The sequence below is a fragment of the Euprymna scolopes genome, chromosome 23 (assembly GCF_053919585.1).
Source record: "Euprymna scolopes isolate OS-2025 chromosome 23, ASM5391958v1, whole genome shotgun sequence".
Lineage (NCBI taxonomy): Eukaryota > Metazoa > Mollusca > Cephalopoda > Sepiida > Sepiolidae > Euprymna > Euprymna scolopes.
In genome coordinates this window covers 15,990,957-16,013,724 of record NC_136504.1, presented here as the reverse complement: position 1 = coordinate 16,013,724, position 22,768 = coordinate 15,990,957, and the positions used below count along the sequence as shown (strand labels likewise).

At 34.6% G+C, this 22,768-nt stretch overlaps 1 protein-coding gene across 2 annotated transcripts in view; it reads left to right on the top strand.

Annotated features, from left to right (window-relative positions):
• The window catches only part of LOC145245775 (uncharacterized), a 208,133-nt gene that overhangs the window by 107,451 nt on the left and 77,914 nt on the right, over nucleotides 1-22,768 (top strand). For both annotated transcript variants that reach the window (XM_080107388.1, XM_080107389.1), the window contains one exon: nucleotides 15,614-15,730. In XM_080107388.1, coding sequence (XP_079963514.1) covers nucleotides 15,614-15,730 — 117 coding nt within the window. The remainder of the gene's footprint in view (nucleotides 1-15,613; nucleotides 15,731-22,768) is intronic.

Here is a 22,768-nt window from a genome sequence, read left to right as displayed (position 1 = left end):
CGAAATTCATGAGTGATTAAATTAAGTGAATTCAATCTAACAGTGATGATTACTTGCTAAAATATCGGCGAAAAAATCCACCCCCTCCTTGAACAAAACGGCTGATTTAAGGGTGAAAGAATTAATGTTTTTTGCTAATTTTTTTTCGATATTTGTCGTCTGAGATGTCGAGATTTAAAATGATACCGATCTCGTTAGGATCCATTGCCTCTGTCGAAAGTTTTAGCGAGACATACAGACAGACAGACAAGCAGACAGGTGAGATTTATATAATAGACTATTTTGGATGTCTGGCGTTGCCCGGGTGTTTGGAGGTGTGTGTTGAGCAAAAATAAAAGTGGTAGTAGGCAGGCAAGCTCGAACCCGTACCGCAAATGAGGAAAAGAACGTGGAAAAAAGTGAGGTTTTTGCTGTTGCGCCCATCGCAAAGCCGGAAAGGTTTAAATTAAGGCTAGTCAATCGAAAAAAGGGGATGGCTTTCGAAAAAAGCGACCCCTCCATGTAGAAAAGTGCTCAGTTGAGGATGAATGAATTAATGTTTTTAGCTTTTTTTTATATTTGTCGTCCGAAGGGTGAAACTTCCAAACGATATCGATCTCGTGAAAATCCGTCTCCTCTTTCGAAATTTTTAGGAATACACACACACACACACACACACACACACACACACACACACACAAAACACACACACTAACAAACAGGTGAGATTTATATAATAGACTAGCCTGGATGCCTGGCGTTGTCCGGGTGTTTGGAGATGTATGTTGAGAAAAAATAAAAGTGGTAGTAGGCGGGCAGACTCGAACCCGTACCGCGAAGGAGGAAAAGAACATGAAAAAAACGTGACGTTTTTGCTGTTGCGTCCATCGTCAAACCGGAATGGCGAAGGTTTATATTAAGGCTAGTCAATCGAAAAGAGAGGATGACTTTCCAAAATATCGGCGAAAAAAGCGACCTCTCCCTATAGAAATGTGCCCAATTAAGGGTGAAGGAATTAATGTTTTCAGACAATTTTTTAAAAATATTTATCGTTCAAAGGGTCAAGCTTTAAAACGATACTGATCCCGTGAAAATCCGTCTCCTCTGTCGAAAGTTTTAGGCAGACATACATGCATACATACAAACATACAAACATACAAACATACAAACATACATACATATTACAGATGAATATTGCATCAATTAGGTGTGTTCTATAATCATAAAAAATATTAAATATATCAATTTATATGCTTATTAAAAAACAGATCCACTGGACATATATATAAAAAACTTTTTTTACCCATTATATAAACAAAGGAAAATTGCCTAATTCGCGTTTTGATATGGATTACTCAAAATACAGTTTGGATCATTTTACCACACTACTTTCAAAGACATTCACTTCGGATTTTACCATGCAATTTATATCCTTTTCTTTAACTTCCCTTATTCTATGACTTTTAATTACTCAATCAGTTTTTAATTGTGATTTTCCATGTCTCACTGACTTTAGCAAATAAGGTGTAAACCATTATAATTATTTGCTAATATTTTCTCTTCTGAAGAGATGGTAGACATCGAAATCCTATAAGATAAGGAGTTTAAATATTTCTAATGTATTCTTTGTCTTACATAGAATAATACAAATCTTTTGATCTGAAACTCAAACATTTCACGTCATAAATTTTTAAATTCATTGAATGACTAAAATTTTATATATATATGTATGTATATACATGTGAATATATATATATATATATTCACATGTATATACATACATATATACATATATATCCACATATATATGCATACATATACATGCATATATATATATATATATATATATATATATATATATATATATATATATATTCACACATACATATACATGCATATATATACATGTACAGTGGGTTTTATTATTGAGAAATCATTGGCAACTATGACTAATAATACTAAAATAGCTACTACTACTACTACTACTACCATTAACAACAACAACACCGACCTTGGATAGCCAGTAAAATGTCTTAAGTCTTGACCGGCCAAGTTGCTAGGTTACTATTCCCCCTTGTGCTGTTAATTTATGAACCTTCGTGTCTCTTAAATCAGACAACGCGAATAATCGCATTCATCACAAATAGGAAATAATAGAAGACTTAATTAAAGCCACAAAAGAAAGAATTAAGTAAGCGAAATAAACAGTTTATTTATTGTAATCCAACTATTTCTTGCATCAAATACTGTCGGCCATTTTTTTTTATTTCGTAGTGACAATAACAGAAAAGAAATCAGAGAAACACGATTAAAATCAAAAGGATTAAGAAATGAAAATAAGATTTCAGTTTAACTTTATAATTGAGACGAGCTATGCAGACTCGGTGTTGCCAGGGATTCTTTTATTTAATTTTTGTTTAAGTAAATATGCCTTGTTTGGGGTGAAAATGAATATAAATAAAATTGTTCTCATTAATTCCACCAATCGAGTGAAAATAAAATTGTTTCCCAAAGCAGCAGGCAAACTTATAGAACGAGTGAAAAAAGAGTTAAGTGACGAATGCAGGGAGGGTGAAAATTAGCGTAGGCCTAGTTTGTAGTGAAGGGAGGGAAAAGGAGCATATATCAAACAGAGATGCAGTCTGGTGAATTTAATTTCGCAATAAAACAATTTTTTGAATAAGATTTTTAAATTGTCATTATATTTTACGCCATTGTATTTTTTAAATAAGTATTTCTCATTCAGTATTAAAATAGAGATAAATAATTGATACTTATGCTGAATACGGACCGTACTGAAATGATAACGTTAATCTTTGAAACCCCATTCATAACATAGTAAGAGAGGTTTTATTATTGTTGTTATTCTGTACTTTCACCTAACAATTTAATAAACAAAAGATACTGCAAGAATTGAATTTAACTTGAAATTAGCAAAGAAAAGCCTTCGTTTCAAATTTCTAATGGTTTGAAAAGGGATCATCTAAAAATCAAGAAAGCATGTCAAATAGGAATTTAACTAAGAAAAATAGTCTCGGGCTGAATTCAGAAATTTAACAAAGCGAGAAATATCATATATCCGAAAAAAATTAATAAGAAACCCACATGCATCAAGTGTCGCTGGAACTCCTATGTTGTCAAGGTAAACAAGATGTAAAGCATTAAAGAAGTTTGCTGATATAAAAAAATAAAATAAATACACCGATTTTAATTTTTTTTACATGTTGTCACCACTTACCAAGACCCAGAAGCCACTCGGGGATAAGGGTTATTGTGTGTACAACAATCAATGGGACAATATCGTAGTAATCGTTAGTAATGGGGATTTGATAAAGTGTCGTTTATGTTGGACTTGAAGACTTCCAAGTTGTAGTCAGGTGGGAAACAGCCAAACGGAACAGAGTTCCACATGCGTGCACTTCTAAGAAAGAAGCTTTGTTCATGGAATCTTCGTTTTGATTTAGGCACAGATAAAGAATGGGGAAAATTATTGACAGTGGTTTCAGTTAGACGGGTGTTTTTCGTGAAAGATTGGCGAGGGGGGGCAGAGATTGGAGCTCAGACGAGCACTTGCCATGAAACAACGATAAAACAAAGACAAGCTTGCAACGTCTCTTCTGTGGGAGAGAGGTTGCGGGGAAGAGAAAAGGGCATCCCCCACTAAGCCACGAAGTTTATTTTGTACTCAGTCAAAGTAGGATAGGCTGTTTTTAGCAGCTCCTATCCAGATATGGCAGCAGTACTCCGTCCTTGGACGGACTTGGCTTTTATATAGATAGAGATTTGTATCGGCAGTGAGATATCTCCTGAAGCGGTAGAAGGATCCTACCATTTCCCTTACGACTTTGGCAACAGACCTGGTGCATGTGTTCCATTTCAGGTCAGGAGTAAAGGTCAATCCCAGAAGCTTGTCAAAACATGGAGCCTCCACTAGACGAGAGCTATTTATTTCAATTGATGCCAGATGGGGATCAGAGCGTTGATGATGTAAAGATAGGAGCTTGGTTTTAGATGCATTAAAAGTAACCAACCACCTCTTCCCCACTGTATCATGCGCTCAAGATCAGAGGAGAGCGAATCAGGGAGAACTTTGTCATTTACGGCCTTTGATGTGTTGCCATAGATAGTCGTATCATCAGCATAGATGTCAACGAATGATTTAAGTATGTGTTTTTGGAGATCATTAATGTAGATCAGGAACAGAGTTAGGCCCCCAAAAACATAAGGAAATAATATTGCAGTGGGTAAAAAATGCATGAAAATTGATTTCAGTAAAATGCTTTTAACAAATCAATCAAGAATCACCTTCGATAAGCCTGATGATTGGGCTCGCGGGTAGGTTTTAAGGTGCATGATTCGAGACAATTTTTAAACGCCAACAAGAGGCGGTAACATCATGATATGAGCTGGGATTATTAGTAATGAGTTTGTGAGGTTAAAATGAATTCCAATTGTTACTCTGATTTTCTAGAGCAACATTTCTTTGAATTATCTTTATCCAAGCGTTGATCTATGATATTCATTTCATCTATGAAGGGGTGTTAGGTTATTCCATTACATCATTTATGAACCAAGTAATGCATTAAAGTTCAAGTATCGCTCATGGATGGGCCTTGAAATAGCTGTGACTTGAATCCCATTAAAAACCTGTAAAATATCTTCAAGAGTGAGATTCATTTAACCGTATGTGTGACATCTGGTGTCAGTAAAAGTTGCTGCAAACAACTAACCAGCAAATCTAACATCGGATGTTGACAATTAGCTGTAACCTTAATAGCTAATTGTCAACATCCGATGTTAAATTTGCAATTTTAGTTGCTGGTTAGTTGTTTGCAGCAACTTAAAAGGAACGCGCATTTGTGTAATGAATTTTTGGAGGTTCTTTTTATTTTCTGTTAATATTTCTTTTATTTTTTAAATGAATTTTTTTTTTAATTGTTCCTTTAATAAATTTACGAATTTGTTCTTAAATGTTTTCATACTGTTTGTTCATAAGTTTTACAAAATATAATAATGTAAATTATCAAAAAAAAAAAAATAGTTGCAAAAACATATTCACAATTTGGTAGTAAATATTTTTTCGGACAAAAACAATAGTTTTCACTATCATTATATTTCCAAGTTAATAATGTTGAATAGGATCTAAACGTTATAATAGGAATCCATAGCTTGTATATAACCTTTAGGCACAATTTAGCTATGTGTGTATATATATATATATATATATATATATATATATATATATATATTGCTTGTGGCTTAATGTCTACCACAATAAAAACATTGTTTTCCGAAACAATCGTACAAATTATTGATTTTGTTGTTGTTCCTTCTTGTGAAACGGATTTTTAATTTAATTCTAATTTGAATTTTAAATTATCAATCACATTACTAAATATTAAATTAGCTCTAGGATATTTACCTATCGAGCTTATTATATATCTAATTTACAATGAGCACTTTTTCTTTCCCTGTATTTTAATTAAATTAGTAATTTTACTATTACATTAAAATCTCTGCTCTTTAGACGAGTGTTCTAATCTCCTTTAAATTATATCTATATATATATATATATATATATATATATATATATATATATAATTTAAAGGAGATTAGAACAATCGTCTAAAGAGTATATATATATATATATATATATATATATATATATACTATAAATTCATTTTTCTTTTGTGTGTATTGATATTCATATTAAAAACCCTCTTTTCTATTTATTTAAAAAGAAAATACAATTTTCTTATATATGGGTTGTAGAAATGCATTCACTAGCAAAAGATCAAGCATATTCTTTTAAATATTCATGTTAATTAATCTTTTTCGGTTTTCTTATGGGATGATCATCTAGAGTTAACTATTACGTGTAATTATATTCATGCAGATATTATACATGATTTATATTTGCATAATATTTGCGTAAAATCTTTACAGTAAACAAAAAATAGTTTCCATATATATTTATGTATACATATGCACTTTTGTTTAATCTATTAGTCTATCTATCTATCTATATATATATATATATATATATAACAGTGAACGTGTATGTGTGTCTGTCTGTGTGTCTGTCTGTGTGTTTGTGTGTCTGTCTGTCTGTGTACATTTCCCTACGCAATAACTCTGTCTATTTTTAGTCTACAGACTCCAAATTTGATATACAGGGTACTGAGATTTGGGAAAATCGACGTGATCAGTGTTCGGTCAGAAATTTGGCGATTAAAGTTCAACGATTTGACCTTTGAGAACTCTACCAAACAACTCCGACAATTTTAGATATAGATTCCTTTGACATGGATCTGACTTAACCACTTGATTTGAGCCCAAAACACTAAATGTTAAGGGGTTATAATATGGGTCAAAGTTAAAAAAATTGACTGCTTTTTTTTGCTCAACATACACCTCCAAATACCCGGGCAACGTCGGGCACCCACCATGCTAGTATATCTATAAAAGTGAACGTGTGTGTGTGTGTGTGCGTGTGTGTGTGTGTGTGTGTGTGTGTGTGTGTGTGTGTGTGTACATTTCCCTACAAAATAACCTTGTCAATTTTAAGTCTACAGACTCGAAATTTGATATACAGGGTACTGAGATTTTGGGAAAATCTGTGTAATTCGTTTTCGGACAGAATTTTGCTATTAAGGGGCCAAAGTTCAACGATTTGACCTTTGAGAACTCTACCAAACTCCTCCGATAATTTTTTGGTCTAAACACTTGAAATTTTAGATATAGATTCCTTGGACATAGATCTGACTTAACAACTTGATTTGAGCCCAAAACAATAAATGTTAAGGAGTCATAATATGGGTCAAAGCAAAAAAAATTGACCGCTTTTTTGTTTTGTTTTTTTGCTCAACATACACCTCCAAACACCCGGGCAACGCCGGGCTAAACTGCTAGTATATATATATATATATATATATATATATATATATATATATATATATATATATATATATATACTAGCACTTTTACTTTTATGGTAGAAAAGTTCATTGGTTTGTATTTTTAAGTAGTTTGTAAAAAAATTTTGTTTTTTAATTCACGAATCGGTTTTAAAAAATCAAAATGGCAGCGACTTTGAAATGGAGAGCCTCGTTTTCAATTTGAAGGAGGGGCGCCTGAGCATTCTGTGTTAACAATTTAAGAGAGTTCCGTCAACATAAGGAATATTTATAAACATATTTTCATGTTTTCCGTTATTTTGTGCTTAAGGAATATTCGATTATGGCATGTGTAGTTTATATAAAAATTAATTTAAGTAGTTATCGCCTCAAATTTCGTTTTAATTTCAGTTCGCTGAAATTATTTCAAGTAAAGAGCATTAAAAACTATTTCAAAACAAAAAAACATGAACTGAACTTTTATTGACTATGATAACATTTATTTATTGCATATTTATTTTTTCGGGTAGTCGTTTGTTGGCTTTTCTGCTAAATACTCTTATTAAATAATATCGACGAAATATTGAAAAACCAAGAAACAAAAACAGTTTGGAAAAATAATGAAGCTTTACTTACTTTAGTAAAATAATCCGAAACCGCAAAATGGGATATTAAAAAAGTAAACACGTAATTACTTTAGTTTCTTAAAAGCAAAGAATCGATACAAATATGAATAAGAAGAAAATGGCGCCCTTTTCAAGCAGAACAGCTTCGTTTCAGTTTTACAGTATTGAACGGTGTAGTATTGCGCCGTCGGATTCAGGGTTGTACTATTGTAATGTAAAGAACACGCAGAAAGGGTTGTAATCAACTGAATTCCTTCTAGTACATTGACAAAAAAGCTTAAACAGATATATAAATAAAAATAAAAAGGTTATGTAACTGTTTTTAAAAAGACACGTAATCACGTGAGCAGGATTTTTTCCTTCTTTTGATACGATAACAAGTAAGGTTCAAATTTTTTATTATTTATCTATTTTCGAAAGAGTGCCACATGCAAGTGGAGAAGGAAAAAACGGAGTTATGCAAAATTTGTATCGAGAATTGTCGAAAGTTCCGACTTTTTTTTTTTTTGCTTTCACTTTAATAAGAACGTGAATTTATAAGGTGAATTTATTCGACACAATATGATTCAACCCCAACAAATAAATAAAAGCTAACGTGAATAAAGATTAAAGTTAAGGTGTTATTGTGGGCCCTCACCCCTTTTAAAAAAGCTTGTTAAACTTTGTGACATATTTACATTTTATGGAGGTCAAGCGCGAACGAACACTCAATAATTTTATCATACCATATTTCTTCAAACTGAAACATAATTATCAAAGTATACTTACGCAAATAGATATGAAAAGACTTTGTTAGTTTGTGCCATATTTCCAAAAAGTACAGGCGCGAACGCAGACCCCACAGTTTTATTATACCATCCCTATTTAAGTTGAAACATACTTATCAAAGTATTCTTATGTACATCTATATCAAAAACCCTTGTCAACGTTTTTTTTTATTTCCATATTTTGGGTGCCAGGCGCGGATGCATACCCCACAATTTTTATGAACCACCGTTCTGCCAGATCAAACATACCCATTCCTGATCTTCGATGCATCTTCTCTCATTATATGTAATCAGTTTGTTTTTTTTTTAGATAGGCAACCATATAGGAACCTATTCGTGACAAGACACACACACAGACGTTCAGCTTTATATTATAGATATATATCAGTGTTGATCAATATATATATGTGTGTGTGTGTGTGTGTGTGTGTATATATATATATATATATATATATATATATATATATATATATATATATATTTAAACATTAAACACCTAACTCATGATAGCAATTCATAACTTGCATATATAATTTGTAGACGCAGTTCATGTTTTTTTTTTTTTTTTTATTCAATTTTCACCCCAAACAAGGCACAGTGCCACTTTGAAGCAGGGGGCTACTATTAGGGAATTAATTAGCGGGGTCATTATGAAGGGAGAAGAGTAGAAAGATGTTTGTTAACATTACACTTGAACTTCTGCATATCATTGCATTTGGGAAAGCAGAATCCCGGAAGGGAGTTCCAAAGACCCGCAGTTCTGGGGAAGAAACTATTGGAGTAAAAGGCTTTCTTGCACCTAGGGATCTCCACTGTAAAGGGATGAGACTTAGTAGCTTGTCGGGTTTGTCGGGGGTAGTTACGTCGGGGAGGTACAAGTGTTTGCAGTTCGTCAGAGCATTCACCATTAAAGTATTTGTAGAACAGGCAGAGGGATGCAACATCTCGTCGATGGGACAGAGGTTGAAGCCTAGATGACAGTTCAGGACCTATCAGGTTGGCGACTCTTTTTTGAACCCTGTCCAGGAGCGAGAGACAAGCAGCAGATGCACCAGCCCAGATGTGACAACAGTACTCCATACATGGGCGAATGGTTGCCTTATAGAGGTATAGGATACTGGCAGGCGTAAGTAGTTTTCTAGCACGGTAGAGGGAGCCAACCTTCCTTGCAGCAGCCTTGGCAATGCTCTCAATGTATCTATTCCAGTTCATATTCCCTGTAAACGTTAGGCCGAGGAGTTTAAAAGAAGTACTTTCAGGCAATGTGCTCTTGGCCATTGCTATTGGTGGTAGAGAAGGTTTCTTGTAGTTATTGAAGGAAACAAGCTTAGTCTTAGCAGCATTGAATGAGACCAACCATTTTTGTCCCCATTCCACTACGGATTGGAGGTCATCCTCTAGTGTTTCTGCCATTTTCTTGGATATGTGTTCATTTGTTTTCCCCTCATATCTGTTATAGAGAGTGGTGTCATCGGCAAATATACCCATCTCCGAAACAATATTATCAGGGAGGTCGTTTATGAATATCAGGAACAATAGAGGTCCAAGGATAGACCCCTGAGGCACTCCCGCATTTATGTCATATTGTTTGGATGTACGTCCGTCGAGCACAACTTTGATTTTTCTATTACTTAAGAAGGATTTAATTACGTTATGAATTCTTCCAGTGATTCCATATGATCTAATTTTCCTTAGAAGACCATCGTGCCATACCCTGTCAAAAGCCTTAGATATATCAAGGGCCACCGCTCTACCCTCCCCTGTTTTATCCAATGAACGGTATATACGTTCAGAAACTACAGTTAAGATATCTGCTGTTGAACGAGCTTGCCTGAATCCATATTGTTTGTCAGTCAGGAGTTTAGCAGCTGTTAGGTGCTGGACTAGGACTTGATTAACTAAGGACTCAAATATTTCAGCGAAAAGCGGGAGGAGGCTAATGGGGCGATAATTTACTGGGTCAGTTCTTTCACCAGAATTCTTGAAGACTGGTACCACAGAGGCGGTTTTCCAGCAGTCGGGAAAACAAGATTCGTTAAGGCATTTATTGTAAAGTTTGGACAGAACTGGAGCAACCTCGGCAGAGCATTTTTTTAATAGCACAGCCGGGATGAGATCTGGTCCACATGCTTTTGAGGTGTCTAGGTTTTTTATAATAGCATGTACCTGAGAAGGGGTGATTTTCAAATCGTCAAGTGTGGCGTCTGTTCGCAGAGGAAAATCAGGGAGTGAGTGGTGTACCGAGTTCAGTGTGGAGTTTGAGGCAAACCGACTGGCAAGCAGATTAGCCTTGTCAGTTGCCGTGCAAGCAACCTCATGATTGTTTGTTAGTGGGGGAATAATTGACTGTCCATTATTAACTACGCTGTTGTAGATTTTCCAAAAATCCCGGGTTCCTAATTTCTGTGCTTCGATGCGCTTTCTGGTGGTTTCAGAGTAATCTGACTTAGCTGTGTCTATCACTCTCTTACAATTATTTCTAGCTTCTATAAACTTCTGTTTATTTGAGCTGGACTTATGTCGGTTGAATCTGCGGAACGCATGCTGCCTTTGACAAATGGCAGCTGCACAAGCAGAAGTAAACCATTGGGGGGAGTGGGGCTTGCTATAGTATTTCCGTGCGGGAACATGTGCTTCAATAGCAGTTTTGAACCATTCAGTTGTCTCATTTGCACACTGTTCCGCTGGAAGATATTTTGACATGGGGCATCTCTGATGAGCTCCCTGATGGCTTCCCAATCAGCCTTTTTGTAATACCTCGTTGTTTTGAGTAGTGGGTCTTCAGTTTTAGGGCGAGAATTTAGGCTGATTTCTACCATTATCACAGCGTGATCAGCATTCCCGAGTGGGCTGTGGGCATTTGTTGTACAGTCATTGGGAACCGTTGTCAGAAAGAGATCTAGAAGTGAGGCATGTTGATCGTGCTGGTCTGGGAAACGTGTCGGAAATGTAACCAATTGAGATAGGGAATGAGATATAGAGAAGCTATGTGTTGCGCTACCAGCTACGTCTGTGTGATTTGAGAATCCTAGCCAGTTACTGTGGTGGACATTGAAGTCACCAAATACATGTATTTGTGCGCTAGTATCGAGGGAGAGTGCTATATCTATGCTGTCTGAGACTTTGTTTATTAGGGTACAGTCTTAGTTTGAGGGAGAGCGGTAGAGAAAATACAAGTAGCTAATATTGTGTTGCATATTTAGTCTGAAGCACATAAAGGCCTGGCCCTCTGATTCTAGTTTTATTTCTCTAGTTAGGGGGAGGGTGTTTCGAATATAGACTCCAAGTCCATGCATATGTCTGTCCGAGTCCTTACGGTAGAGTGGAAGATAACCAGGCATGTTAAAGTAGTTAGAGGAAATGGAGGAGTGAAGGTTAGTTTCACTTAATGCTAAGATATCCGGGGTGTTTACAAGGAGAAATGACTCAACATCATCTAAGTTAGTTCTAAGCCCGCGGATATTAGTAAATGCAAGCCTCAAGGGAGGAGGCAGGTTGGTTTTCTTTGAGTTTGGTCCTGGTTTAAACGTAACTTTTAATTGAGCTGTCATTTCATTTTATTTTATTTAAAAGTTTCAGTTAGGGTGGATGAGTGAGGGGGTGCTGGACAAGTAGTTGTGCAGAATACCAGACATGCAATACAAGTAGACCATCAGCTGTCCTCACCCACAGGATTGTGACCTCAGGAAAGCCCACCGGAGATGAGTGCAGGGTCCCTTTCCATGCGCGACATGGCACTACAAACATCCCGATATTTTACAACTGTTGATGGAGCAGCCGCTCTAAGCGCTACCAAAGAGTTAGGGCTCCTGTACTATCAGTCGGAAACAGCAGCCAGGAACTGTCAGTCCGGTACCCTCAATCCATTAGGCAAAGCCAGCCCAGTCCAACTGCACCGACATATATGGCACTGAAGCACCCCACTGTGTCCAGTTTAGGGGGATGGGATGTGGCGGGAGTGGGGAAAAGCGGCGTTCATTGCCCTAGTCAGGAAACAAGGTCAACCACTGGTGATTCAGACGAGTCCCTGTGATAGTACCTCTACGCCTGGCCAATAGGCAAAGAAGGAGTATGAAAGCCGGGCGATAGACAGAGTCTATCTCCTCCTTAAGCAGTTTAGGTTTGCCAACCGGTGATTTGTTTGAGTCACCAGCTCTAGGAAGGTTGTCGTCCAGGACTGAAGAGACCTCCCTCCCCTAGGTTTAGTTTCAGAGTTTTCCTTCTCCTAGACGGATGGCCTGGGAAGACCTACGGGTCCATCAGCTCCGAGGGGGTTCGCCCCGCGCCTGGGTCCTAATCCAGGTATTTCTGCGACCCCGCATGGGTAGTTAATATTTATTGGTTATTTAGGTTAATATCTCCTGGAAAAATCGGGCATTTAGGTTAGCTTCTACAGAAGATTTTCACTCCTCAAGTGTGGTTTAAAAAGGGCATTATTATGCTGTCCATTTTTATTTCTACTGAGAGAGGGTATAGGTAAAAATTCATGCAGTGGAAGCAGCTAAATTTGCTACAGTATTGGATCGAGAGAGACGAGTTAATGTATGGTTAGATATAGTTTTGTAAGTTTAGCAATGTATGGTTAGATATGGTTTAGTAGGTTTAGGAATGTATGGTTAGATATGGTTTAGTAGGCTTAGGATTAGGATAAAGTGTTAGAGTATGATCTACTTTCTATTAGAAATTCTGATTTGGTGCCCAAACCGGACATTTAGTAAGACTGAAAGATTAGATATGCTCAGTATAGAGACAAGAGAACATTTGATATGGAGTACAGTTATACCTGATAGATATAGGTTATTGCATATTCTGTAAGTATAGTTAAAGTATAGATGGATGGATAAGTAGTATTGCATACGAATGCATGGAATTTTAGACAATTTGAGTAAGTTGCCTTTAGACTACAACGAAGGAGAATGACTTCGCCTTTCTCTTAATATCCGGAAGTTTTTATTTCAATGAGTACCGGTTTAGTTTGTGTAATAATTATTGCAATACTATCTCTTAATGAAGAGATATTAATGGTTACTGTTCATTATAGATTACTTTAAGTCAATGTATTGGACTATGGCTAGTAAGTATTTACTTAGAAGCTTGGTTATGGGTTGGGAGTTATAATCAGGAGCATGCCTAGGAAATTTTAGGTGTTAATGGGTATCGATTTACGAGTTTGTTAGGGTCAAGGGCGGAGAGCAAGGACCCCTCTAAGTTACGTGAGACGGATTAGGTTTAGTGGCAACTTAAGAAATAGAGCAGTTTTGTTTTGTTAGTGATCAGGAGAAAGAGAATTTAAGTAAAAAATAATAAGGTTTGTCATGCAAAACAGACAAGGCAGTCATCTTGGAGGTAAAGTATCTATAGGAGGTACTTAGTATACAAGTAGCAGTATTTTGTAGTTCTGAGAGGAATTTTAGGTACAATAGTTTCATGGCTTATTGCACAAGTTCGTAGTCAAGGTGAGGGACGATGTACTTCTAATATTGAAACTGGGTTTATCTAATTTTAAAAGTAGTTGACTAGAGTGTTATTAGGTGTTCTACTTAGCTTAGGGATAGAATAAAGATTTAAGGTAATATTCAGGGTGATATAAGCAATTTCATGAGGATTAGATATATGATCACTGGATGTTGAACTGCTCAGGAGGATTCTTGTATCAATTAAGAAGGACTCCGAAATGTCTATATATCTTACTCTCGGGGCCTTGCATTCCTGCGCGAATATGAAATTACTGTATTAAGACGTTACAATTCAGTATATAATTAAAAAATATGTATAAGATGCAAATGTCGTATGTTTTAAAAATTTATTTACATTTATTTTTATTATATTTTCTTCTGGTATTTAATCTACATTTAATAATAAATAGCACGTGTGATAATATCGATTAATGTCGGCTTTTTTTAAAAAATGGACTTGGATATAACCTTAAATCACATCCAGTGATGTTAAAATTTGATAGGTTTAGGGGGTGCCATTAGTTTCAAGTTCATTTTTACTTAGGATGACATTACTTATATTAATATTTGGATTAAATAGAAAATATATAAACCTTATTGTGTGAGTGAGGCATTACCCAACAACACTGCCAGCCACAAATGCAACAAGAACCACTCTTTTTCACGGGGTTTATCTTTTAATCAAGGCGCCATTCCGCCTGTCTTGGGAATGAAAATAGTTGAATGAGATCCAACAACTCTAGATGACTACATACCACTGAAGTAAAGGAAATAACTCTGTAAAGAAAGCTTATTTATTTAAATTACTCCATAAATTATTCGGATACAAAACGCATGTGCTTTCGACATAAATATAATTTAAGAAGAATCAATATGCCATAAAACCCAACAACCAATCAACCTTTTATTTTAATAACTTTTCTTTGCTATAAAATCACTAGCAGGGTGAACCAACGTTGCCCGGGATTGAATGGGAATCGACGAATGTTTCGCATTCCCATATTTTATTCCCATCGAAATCGGTGACATCGCCAATTTTCAATCAAATCGATTGATTGCCTGCTCTAGTTGGAGACCCACCGTGTTGCACCGGAAGGAAGCTTCACAGGCCTCCTCGCAGTGAGTTAGTCCATAATGCATCCTAGTTTAAATTACACTGTAGAGAACCTAGCATTGATTTTATAAAATTATTTTTATATATAATGGCTTGAATTAAAGTTTAAAATGCAAATGTCAAGGATCATGGTTCAAGTGTGTTCTAAACAGAAACATTCATTTCGAACGCGCCCCTGTCATATCAAAGAACCCGCTGTTAATTTTATATGCCAAGTGTCTCTGCTTGTGTGGTAATAAACTTTCTCCAATGCACTTGTGATGTTAGACTGTATAAGACGTTAACTTTACTTAAAATTGTCTGTTCCTTCTTTCTTCAGATATTTTTCGATTATCGATACTTATCAAAGACATTCCCATGCAAAAACTTATGTAAAATGCAAAACCTATCTAAAAATCTGTCGGACACATAAAGTATATTTGTGCGAAATTTCCAAAAAATCGGCTCAGCCGTTTAGGAGTCCATAGGGAACGAACTCTTATATACACACGGGCAAAGTTTCTTTTATATTATAGCAGAGATAATTCTGCTTTACGATTGATAAAAATATTATTTCTTGAATGCATGCTGACATTTTTGTTAAATTTGAATAATTATATGATAAAAAAATAATTAACATGTTTGTTTGTTAATAAAGAGCTGTTTCTTATTTGCGGTTCGTATCAGAGATGGACAAGTGCGTGAATGCGCATGCGTTGAAATTATAGCTCAGATTTATACAGCTATTTTTCTTTTTTTTTTTTTCCATATCTACATTTTCTTTCTCTTTTTGTAGCTGTCCGTGCTTGGTCAAACGAAGAAACGCGCGAATCCGGACGAGTAGAATCCACTCCTCTCCTTGTTTCAGCTCTCTGTACAAGACGGGCACAGATCAGTGCCGACTGTATGTCAGGTCTGTAATATTATTCTTATAATATTCTGCTTGTTAATTCGTTAGTTAGTACGTTACGCTTTGAAAATGGTCGAATACAATTTTGAAGGCCAGATTGAAAGAATTTAATGCTAACATTTGTGTCATATGGTTTTATGATGTCTATGTGAGGTCTACGTTCGTGCCGACACTATAGCACAACAAAGGCGGCGGTCAATATTTATAAGGCACGTGTATACTGAGTTGGACCAGGATGGACCTCTGAGGGACTCCAGCATTAATGCTATGAGCTTCTGATTTCTGCCCAATCAACCACTACTCTTATGAACTTATCAGAAAGAAATGATTTGATAATTGAAAAGACATTTCCAGCTATACGCGGGCGTGCAATAAGTAATGCCCCTGACCCACTTACCATAGTAGCAGAGCAACGAAAATTGGCACAGTTATTAGTCTTTCTCTACATAGGAATCACTGTGCGATTCAAATTGAATTGCTATCATGAGTTATGCATTTCTCCCATCGTTAGATGATGCTCGGGGGAGCTTTTTTGTAGAACACCCTAGGTTGGTCCTCCAACCACGATGTGACTTAAGAAATCAAGGCTGCACCATCTGGGAAAAGCGTTCCTTTCACAAAAAACTTCATGGCTGGGAAGAGGTGAAAGTCAGAGGGTGCAAGGTCAGGAGAGTAGGGAGGGTGGGAAGGATTTCATAACCACACGCCCGTGCTTCTGATCTGGTGACATGCGAGTTTATATATATATATATATATATATATATATATATATATATACTAGCTGTACCCTGCCACGCGTTGCAGTGGCTTAATTTGGTGTAATGGAAAAATTTAATAAAAGAGAAAATGCATGTTTCTTATATTAGTACAGCAATCCACTGCAAAAAGTGAAAAAGAAGGCGAAACTGAAAAAAATGGTGCTCTTGCAGAATTTGATCTGGATCCTCGAGAGTTTCTGTCAATCATTCATGTTTTGGACTTGACCAACAATCAGTGGATGAAGCCGAACGTAGCAAAAATGTTGAAACGCTAAATGCTTTTTTTTTTGTTGTTTTAAAAAATGTGATTTAGTAATTAATATTTGGTTGATGGTGGGGGGAGGGGGGGTTACTATACACAGATTCGAAAAAGTCGTCCAAAAACAAATAAATGAAAGCAAAGGTAAGGTAATTTACGTTTCTACCTAATTGGATAATTGTTTAGTGTTTTTATGTAATGTAAAATGTTTAATTGGCTCAAAAAACAGAAATGGTCGCGAATTCTGTTGAATACGTTAAGTTTGGGAAAGTAAGTTGAAAACTAGAAACTATACAAAACAGTGTCTGAAACTCACCGAACATATGCTACCATGACATAGTCTGGCATAATGGATAGGTTTCTGACAGTATTTTGTATAGTTTTTTTAGTTTTAACTCACTTTCTCTAACTTAAAGTAATCAACAGTGTCCACCACCATTTGTAGCTTTCAAATACACCAATAAACACTGTTTTTCGAGCCGACTAAACGTTACATTAAATGAAAAGGGTTTATATTACTAAACACAGATACAAAGAAGTTGTCAAAAAATAAATATATAACAAATAAATGTTATCAAAGGCAAGAAAAGTAAGTGTTCTACCTAACTGGATAAGATTTTAGTGTTTTTATGTAATGTATAATCGGTTCAAAAACATTCAATGTTTATCGGTATATCTGAAAAATACAAATGGCGGCAGACTGTATCGAACATGTTAAGTTTGGGGAAATTTTGGGAAAATGAGTTTAAACTAAAAATACTGTTAGGAACTCACTCAATATATGTTACCATGATGTAGGCTGGCATATAATCGGTGGTTTTAAACTTTTGCTCGATACAGGTGACGACTTTTAAAAATCCCTTTTAGCGATTACCTGGTTTGAGGATATTTGTACAACTAAACGGCAAATCTGCTCAAAAAAATCCGGTATTATTTTACTTTAAGGCCCGTTTCACGTTCATATATAACGAAATATTTTATTGTAGATTTCGGTGTGCTAAAAACGAATCTGCAAACCGTTTACGTAGCAAAAAAAAAAGTTTTCATGAAATTACTTTTTCGAAAAGTGGGTGATCACTTTTCAATGTAAATTTAACTTAGAATGAGCACCCACTTTCTGGCCACCTGAGAGAGGGGCATTTTTCTGTTTCTTGGCTAAAAAGTGTTTTGTTTGATTTCTTTTGTATGGTAATAACCCCTGAACTCTGGGACTATTTTCCATTTAACAGCCGTAGCCTTCGTTTACGCTATGCGTAAGCATAAACGAAAGCTGTTTAGCCAATAAACATGGGAAAAAATCCCCCCTCTCTCAGGTGGCTAGAAAGTGGGTGCTCATTTTAAGTTAAATTTACATGGAAAAGTGATCGCCACTTTTTCGAAAAAGTAATTTCTTCATATCATAAAAACTATTTTTTTGTGACGGAAACGGTTTGCAGATTCGTTTTTAGCACACCAAAATCTACAAAAAAAAATTTGTTATTTACGAACGTCAGACGCACAGCCCTTAATGGAAAAGTATATCAAAAATCCGGGGGAAAATAGTTTTCAATAAAAACAGCAAATGAATTCGATAGAAAAAAATGGATGCTATTTTTTTTTTTCTTTCTGTGTGTTTCTTGGCTTAAAAGTCTTTTTGTTTGATTTCTTTTGCATGGTATTAACCCCTGAACTCTGGGACTATTTTCCATTTCACAGACGTAGCCTTTGTTTATGCTATGCGTGAGCATAAACGAAAACTGTTAAATATGCATTCGCATACCAAACTGCCTTGTCAAAAAAACCTTTAAGCCAATAAACACGAAAATAAATGCCCCTTCCTCAGGTGGCCAGAAAGTGGGTGCTCATTTTAAGTTAAATTTAGATGGAAAAGTGATCACCCACTTTTCGGAAAAAAAAATTTCTTCAGATCATGAAAACTATTTTGATACTCCTTTGGCGTTGAGTTCCATGGCGATCTGCAGAATTATTTAATGGTCGTTCCCTTAGTACCCCCCTAGTCAAGGCTAACGCATGCGCTAGCAGTGTCAGAAATTTCGTGAAAATAGCGAATAATTCCACCCCATCTTTCCAAGCTTATAACTCCTCGAAAAATGCAATTCAAGCCCTAATTTTTTTTTTCAATTAAAGGAGCAAGGACCAAGGTTCCATTTAAAAAAAAAACAAAAAAAAAACAAATAACGTGGTTTAAAAAAAAAAGGTTTTAAACTTCAAACTTTACAGGTAAAATTCTAAAAGAACACCGTTTTTTTTTTTTTTAAATTTGAATATATTATGTATTGACCTTTTCTCTTCAATTTGTGAGTAAATTAATTATTTACTTTCGGGTTACTAAATTAAGTATTTACTTAAAAATTGGGATGGGGGGTTCGTGAATTTAAAAAAAAACGTTTGTCTAAAATATTATATTCGATTTATTGGAAAGAACATAAAATTTCACATTGACCCTGAAAATATCGTAAAAATAGAATCAATAGAAAAATTTTGATAGATTTTTAAAATTTAAAAATTGAAAAATATTGAGTTTAAAAATTGAAAAATATTGAGTTCGGAAAATTCATTACTGTTTAAAAAAAAATATTTCTATTACTTTTAAAACAACTGTAATAGTTTATTTTGGAAGTATAATCCATAAAGAAAATAAATAACCCACTTTTAACAGAGAAATTCCGAGATTTTTATATTGTATTCGCAGTTTCGTGTTAGGGGTGTCAAAAATTCCTACAAAAATTCTGATACTGCTACGCATGCGCACGTAACATTTTTTATTTATTTACTTACGTGGTGGAGTTTCTATACTGATAGGTTTTTTGAAATTTTTTCACTGGATTATTATTGATTGAACACTAACCAGATTATGAAAAAAAATTGAAAAAAAAAATCATTTCAACATTTGAAAGGGATACTCACTTTTTAGTTACCACGTTCTGGTAAATCGGTCACTTTTTATTTATTTTTTTTTTTCTAAATACGGAAGTGTCTTCGGTAGATATAAAATGGTCGCATGTTGACGAAGCAATGTATCGGGAGGCGTACCGGATTCAAAATTATTGGTAAATTTTTAGATTAGGTCCACCTCCTCAATTTTCTTTTAAATGACGACTTGAAATGGTTTTCGACTATGCTGAATACGAAAATCGCATCGAAATTTTGCAGAAATAAGTAGTTATCAAGATATAAAAAGTTGTATTATGCATTGTAATCTTTGGCGGCCATCTTTTTTACGTGTGTGTATTTGTTTATGGCGCGTGTGCACGTAAAAAGATGGCCGCCGAAGAATACAATGCATAATACAACTATTTATTTCCGCAAAATTTCAATGCAATTTGTGTGTTCAGCATACTCGGAAACCTATAAATGTCGTCGTTGAAAGGAAAATTGTGGAGGTGGACCTAATCTAAAAAAATACCAAATTATTAAACATTTCTCCAGCATGTTAGTGAAATTTATAATACTTTAAAAAAAATAAAAAGAAACAAAACAAAAGTTTTGAAAAAAAACTCACCTTTCACAAAAACAATTTAAAGAAAAAAAAACCACAAATTGACTAAATAAGTAAAAAAAAAAAAATAATTAAAAATCTCGAAACTTTATTTTTATGAAAACAATAAAAAAAAGTCCTGTTCTCTATTTTTTTTTCTTTGAGAAACAAATATATTTCTGACTTACAAATGCGGTAGAGACTCATTATTTTTACTTTCTATGGGTTTGATATACCGCGTTTTTATTGCTTACAAAATGGGTGACTGATTTATCAGAACGTTGTAACTAAAAAGTGAGCACCACTTTCAAATGTCGAAATAATGATTTCTTTTTTACATTTTTTTTTTTTTAATAATCTGTTTAATTAGTGTGCAATCAATAATAATCCAGTGAAAAAAAATTCCAAAAACCTATAAGTATAGAAATTAAGCATGGGAGCAATGTTTGTACAACAACGTCGCCTTTCGCACTTTTACAAACATTTTTTTAAAAAGTAACTAAACCATTTATTGATAATTTGTCACGTGTACAAACATTTATTTATTTACGTAGGCTTAACTCCTTTCATGAATAAGAAAAGTTTTACTCTTTAAGAATAATAAAAGGAAAAAGTTACTGAACATTTATAAAAGGACTTCTTTTCATGAAGGCCAGAGGAATAGTTGGCCGAAAATTCGTGAAACAACAACAATAAATAAAAATGGTGCTAATGCAGAGAGCCGCGCTATTTTTTAAATCATATTTCCACGTTTAAATAACGTTTTACGATATGTTTTTATTTATTTATTCAATTGTAAGGTTAAAGTACAGAATAGGTACAAAACATCCTTACCTCCCCATGTTAAGAATGACTTTTTAAATAATAACATTATTTCAGCACGGATCACTCTCTGCATGAGTAATCTTATATAGAAAAAAAAAACTCAAAAGCAAGCAACAAACTTTTTTTTTTGGCCTTATATAATAAAGAAAAGATGTGTAAATTAAAAAATTTGGAAGATAAACAAATGAAATATTTTTTTTTTTTTTTACTTATCGAGTTAACAGAAAATTAAACCTTTCGTCAATTCGTGGCTGTGAAATGAATCGAACCGGAAGTTCAGTTTTATCAACAGAACAGATTCGCAGAAACGATAAATGAATATATTTATTTTATTTAATATTTTAATTTTAATTAGGTAAATTTATTTTAATACCATAAAAACATACCTCGACTCTAAAAATGGGTTGTCTGAAAATTTCAAATAAATTGGTAACGTATAAACAGGGTTTTATTTCTTTAGAACGAACCAACTTTACATTTTTATATATATAGATATATATATATATATAGTCATCCACATACAGTACTGTTTCGCTGTTTCACAGCTCATCAGTGCGACTATATATATATATATATATATATATATATATATATATATATATATATATATATATATATAGAGAGAGAGAGAGAGAGAGAGAGAGAGAGAGAGAGAGAGAGGCCCGCAAAAGTTTACAATACACATTTGAAACTGTCAGTTTTTGTATTTCTAGCTTCCAAATGGTAATGAAACTTTTTATAAACATAGAAAATGTATTGAAACTAAGATACGAACAGTGGGAAAAATAAAAAATAACAATTTAACACAACTCGAAGAGAAAACTCAATAATTAGCAACGCAAAAATTTACAACACATATCAAATTCATTAGATTTCTCAATAATTTTATGACGGTTTACCATGGTAAAATGCTTAGAAGCTTCTAGAATGTTCAGGAATATGCAAGAGACCGGATCTCACTCCATAATGGACTCATCCAGATCCTATATAATCAACTTCTAAGGCTGGTACGGTGGAGCGAGATTTCAACGGTTATTGTACCTCGGGGAGCGAAATCTTACTGATATCTGCAACTACTACTATTCTCTTTATCTTTCTCTATATCCTTGTACAATTTCTTAATACACTTGTAAACCACCTACTACGTGTTTTCCCGTGTCGTTCTTGTGGACCCAACTGAGCCCCACAACAAATAGACATCGAAGTAAGCAATTAGTAAAAGTATTGCGTCATTCTTTATCTAATAACTATATTGTAAGCAACCACATCATGGGAATGAATAAACAGATTGGTCAAGAGCTCCATTGAGTTCTATTAAAACAATAATTTGACACTGGAAGTCTCACAAATCAACTCTTCCTTTGGCCAGATCAGGTCGTCCTCGAAAAATAACAACGTGCTGAAAGGGTATTAACAAGAAAGGTTATGAATTCGCCTAGAATTACTCTTGGAGAACTGCAGAACGACTACGAAAACAGTGAAATTAAAGTTAGCAAGGACAAAATCAGTAGAACCTTTCACTTTAAAGACATCTTCTCTAGATCAGCAAGGAAAACTCCCCTTCTTAAGCAAAAGCATGTTCGTGCTAGGCTTGATTTTGCAACAAGCAAGCCTCTAGAGTTTTGGTATAACGTACTTTGGTCAAATGAGACAAAAAATGAACTTGTTTGGCACTCCAAAAACACAGAAAGTTTGGAGAAAAAAAGGTACTGAATACCAGT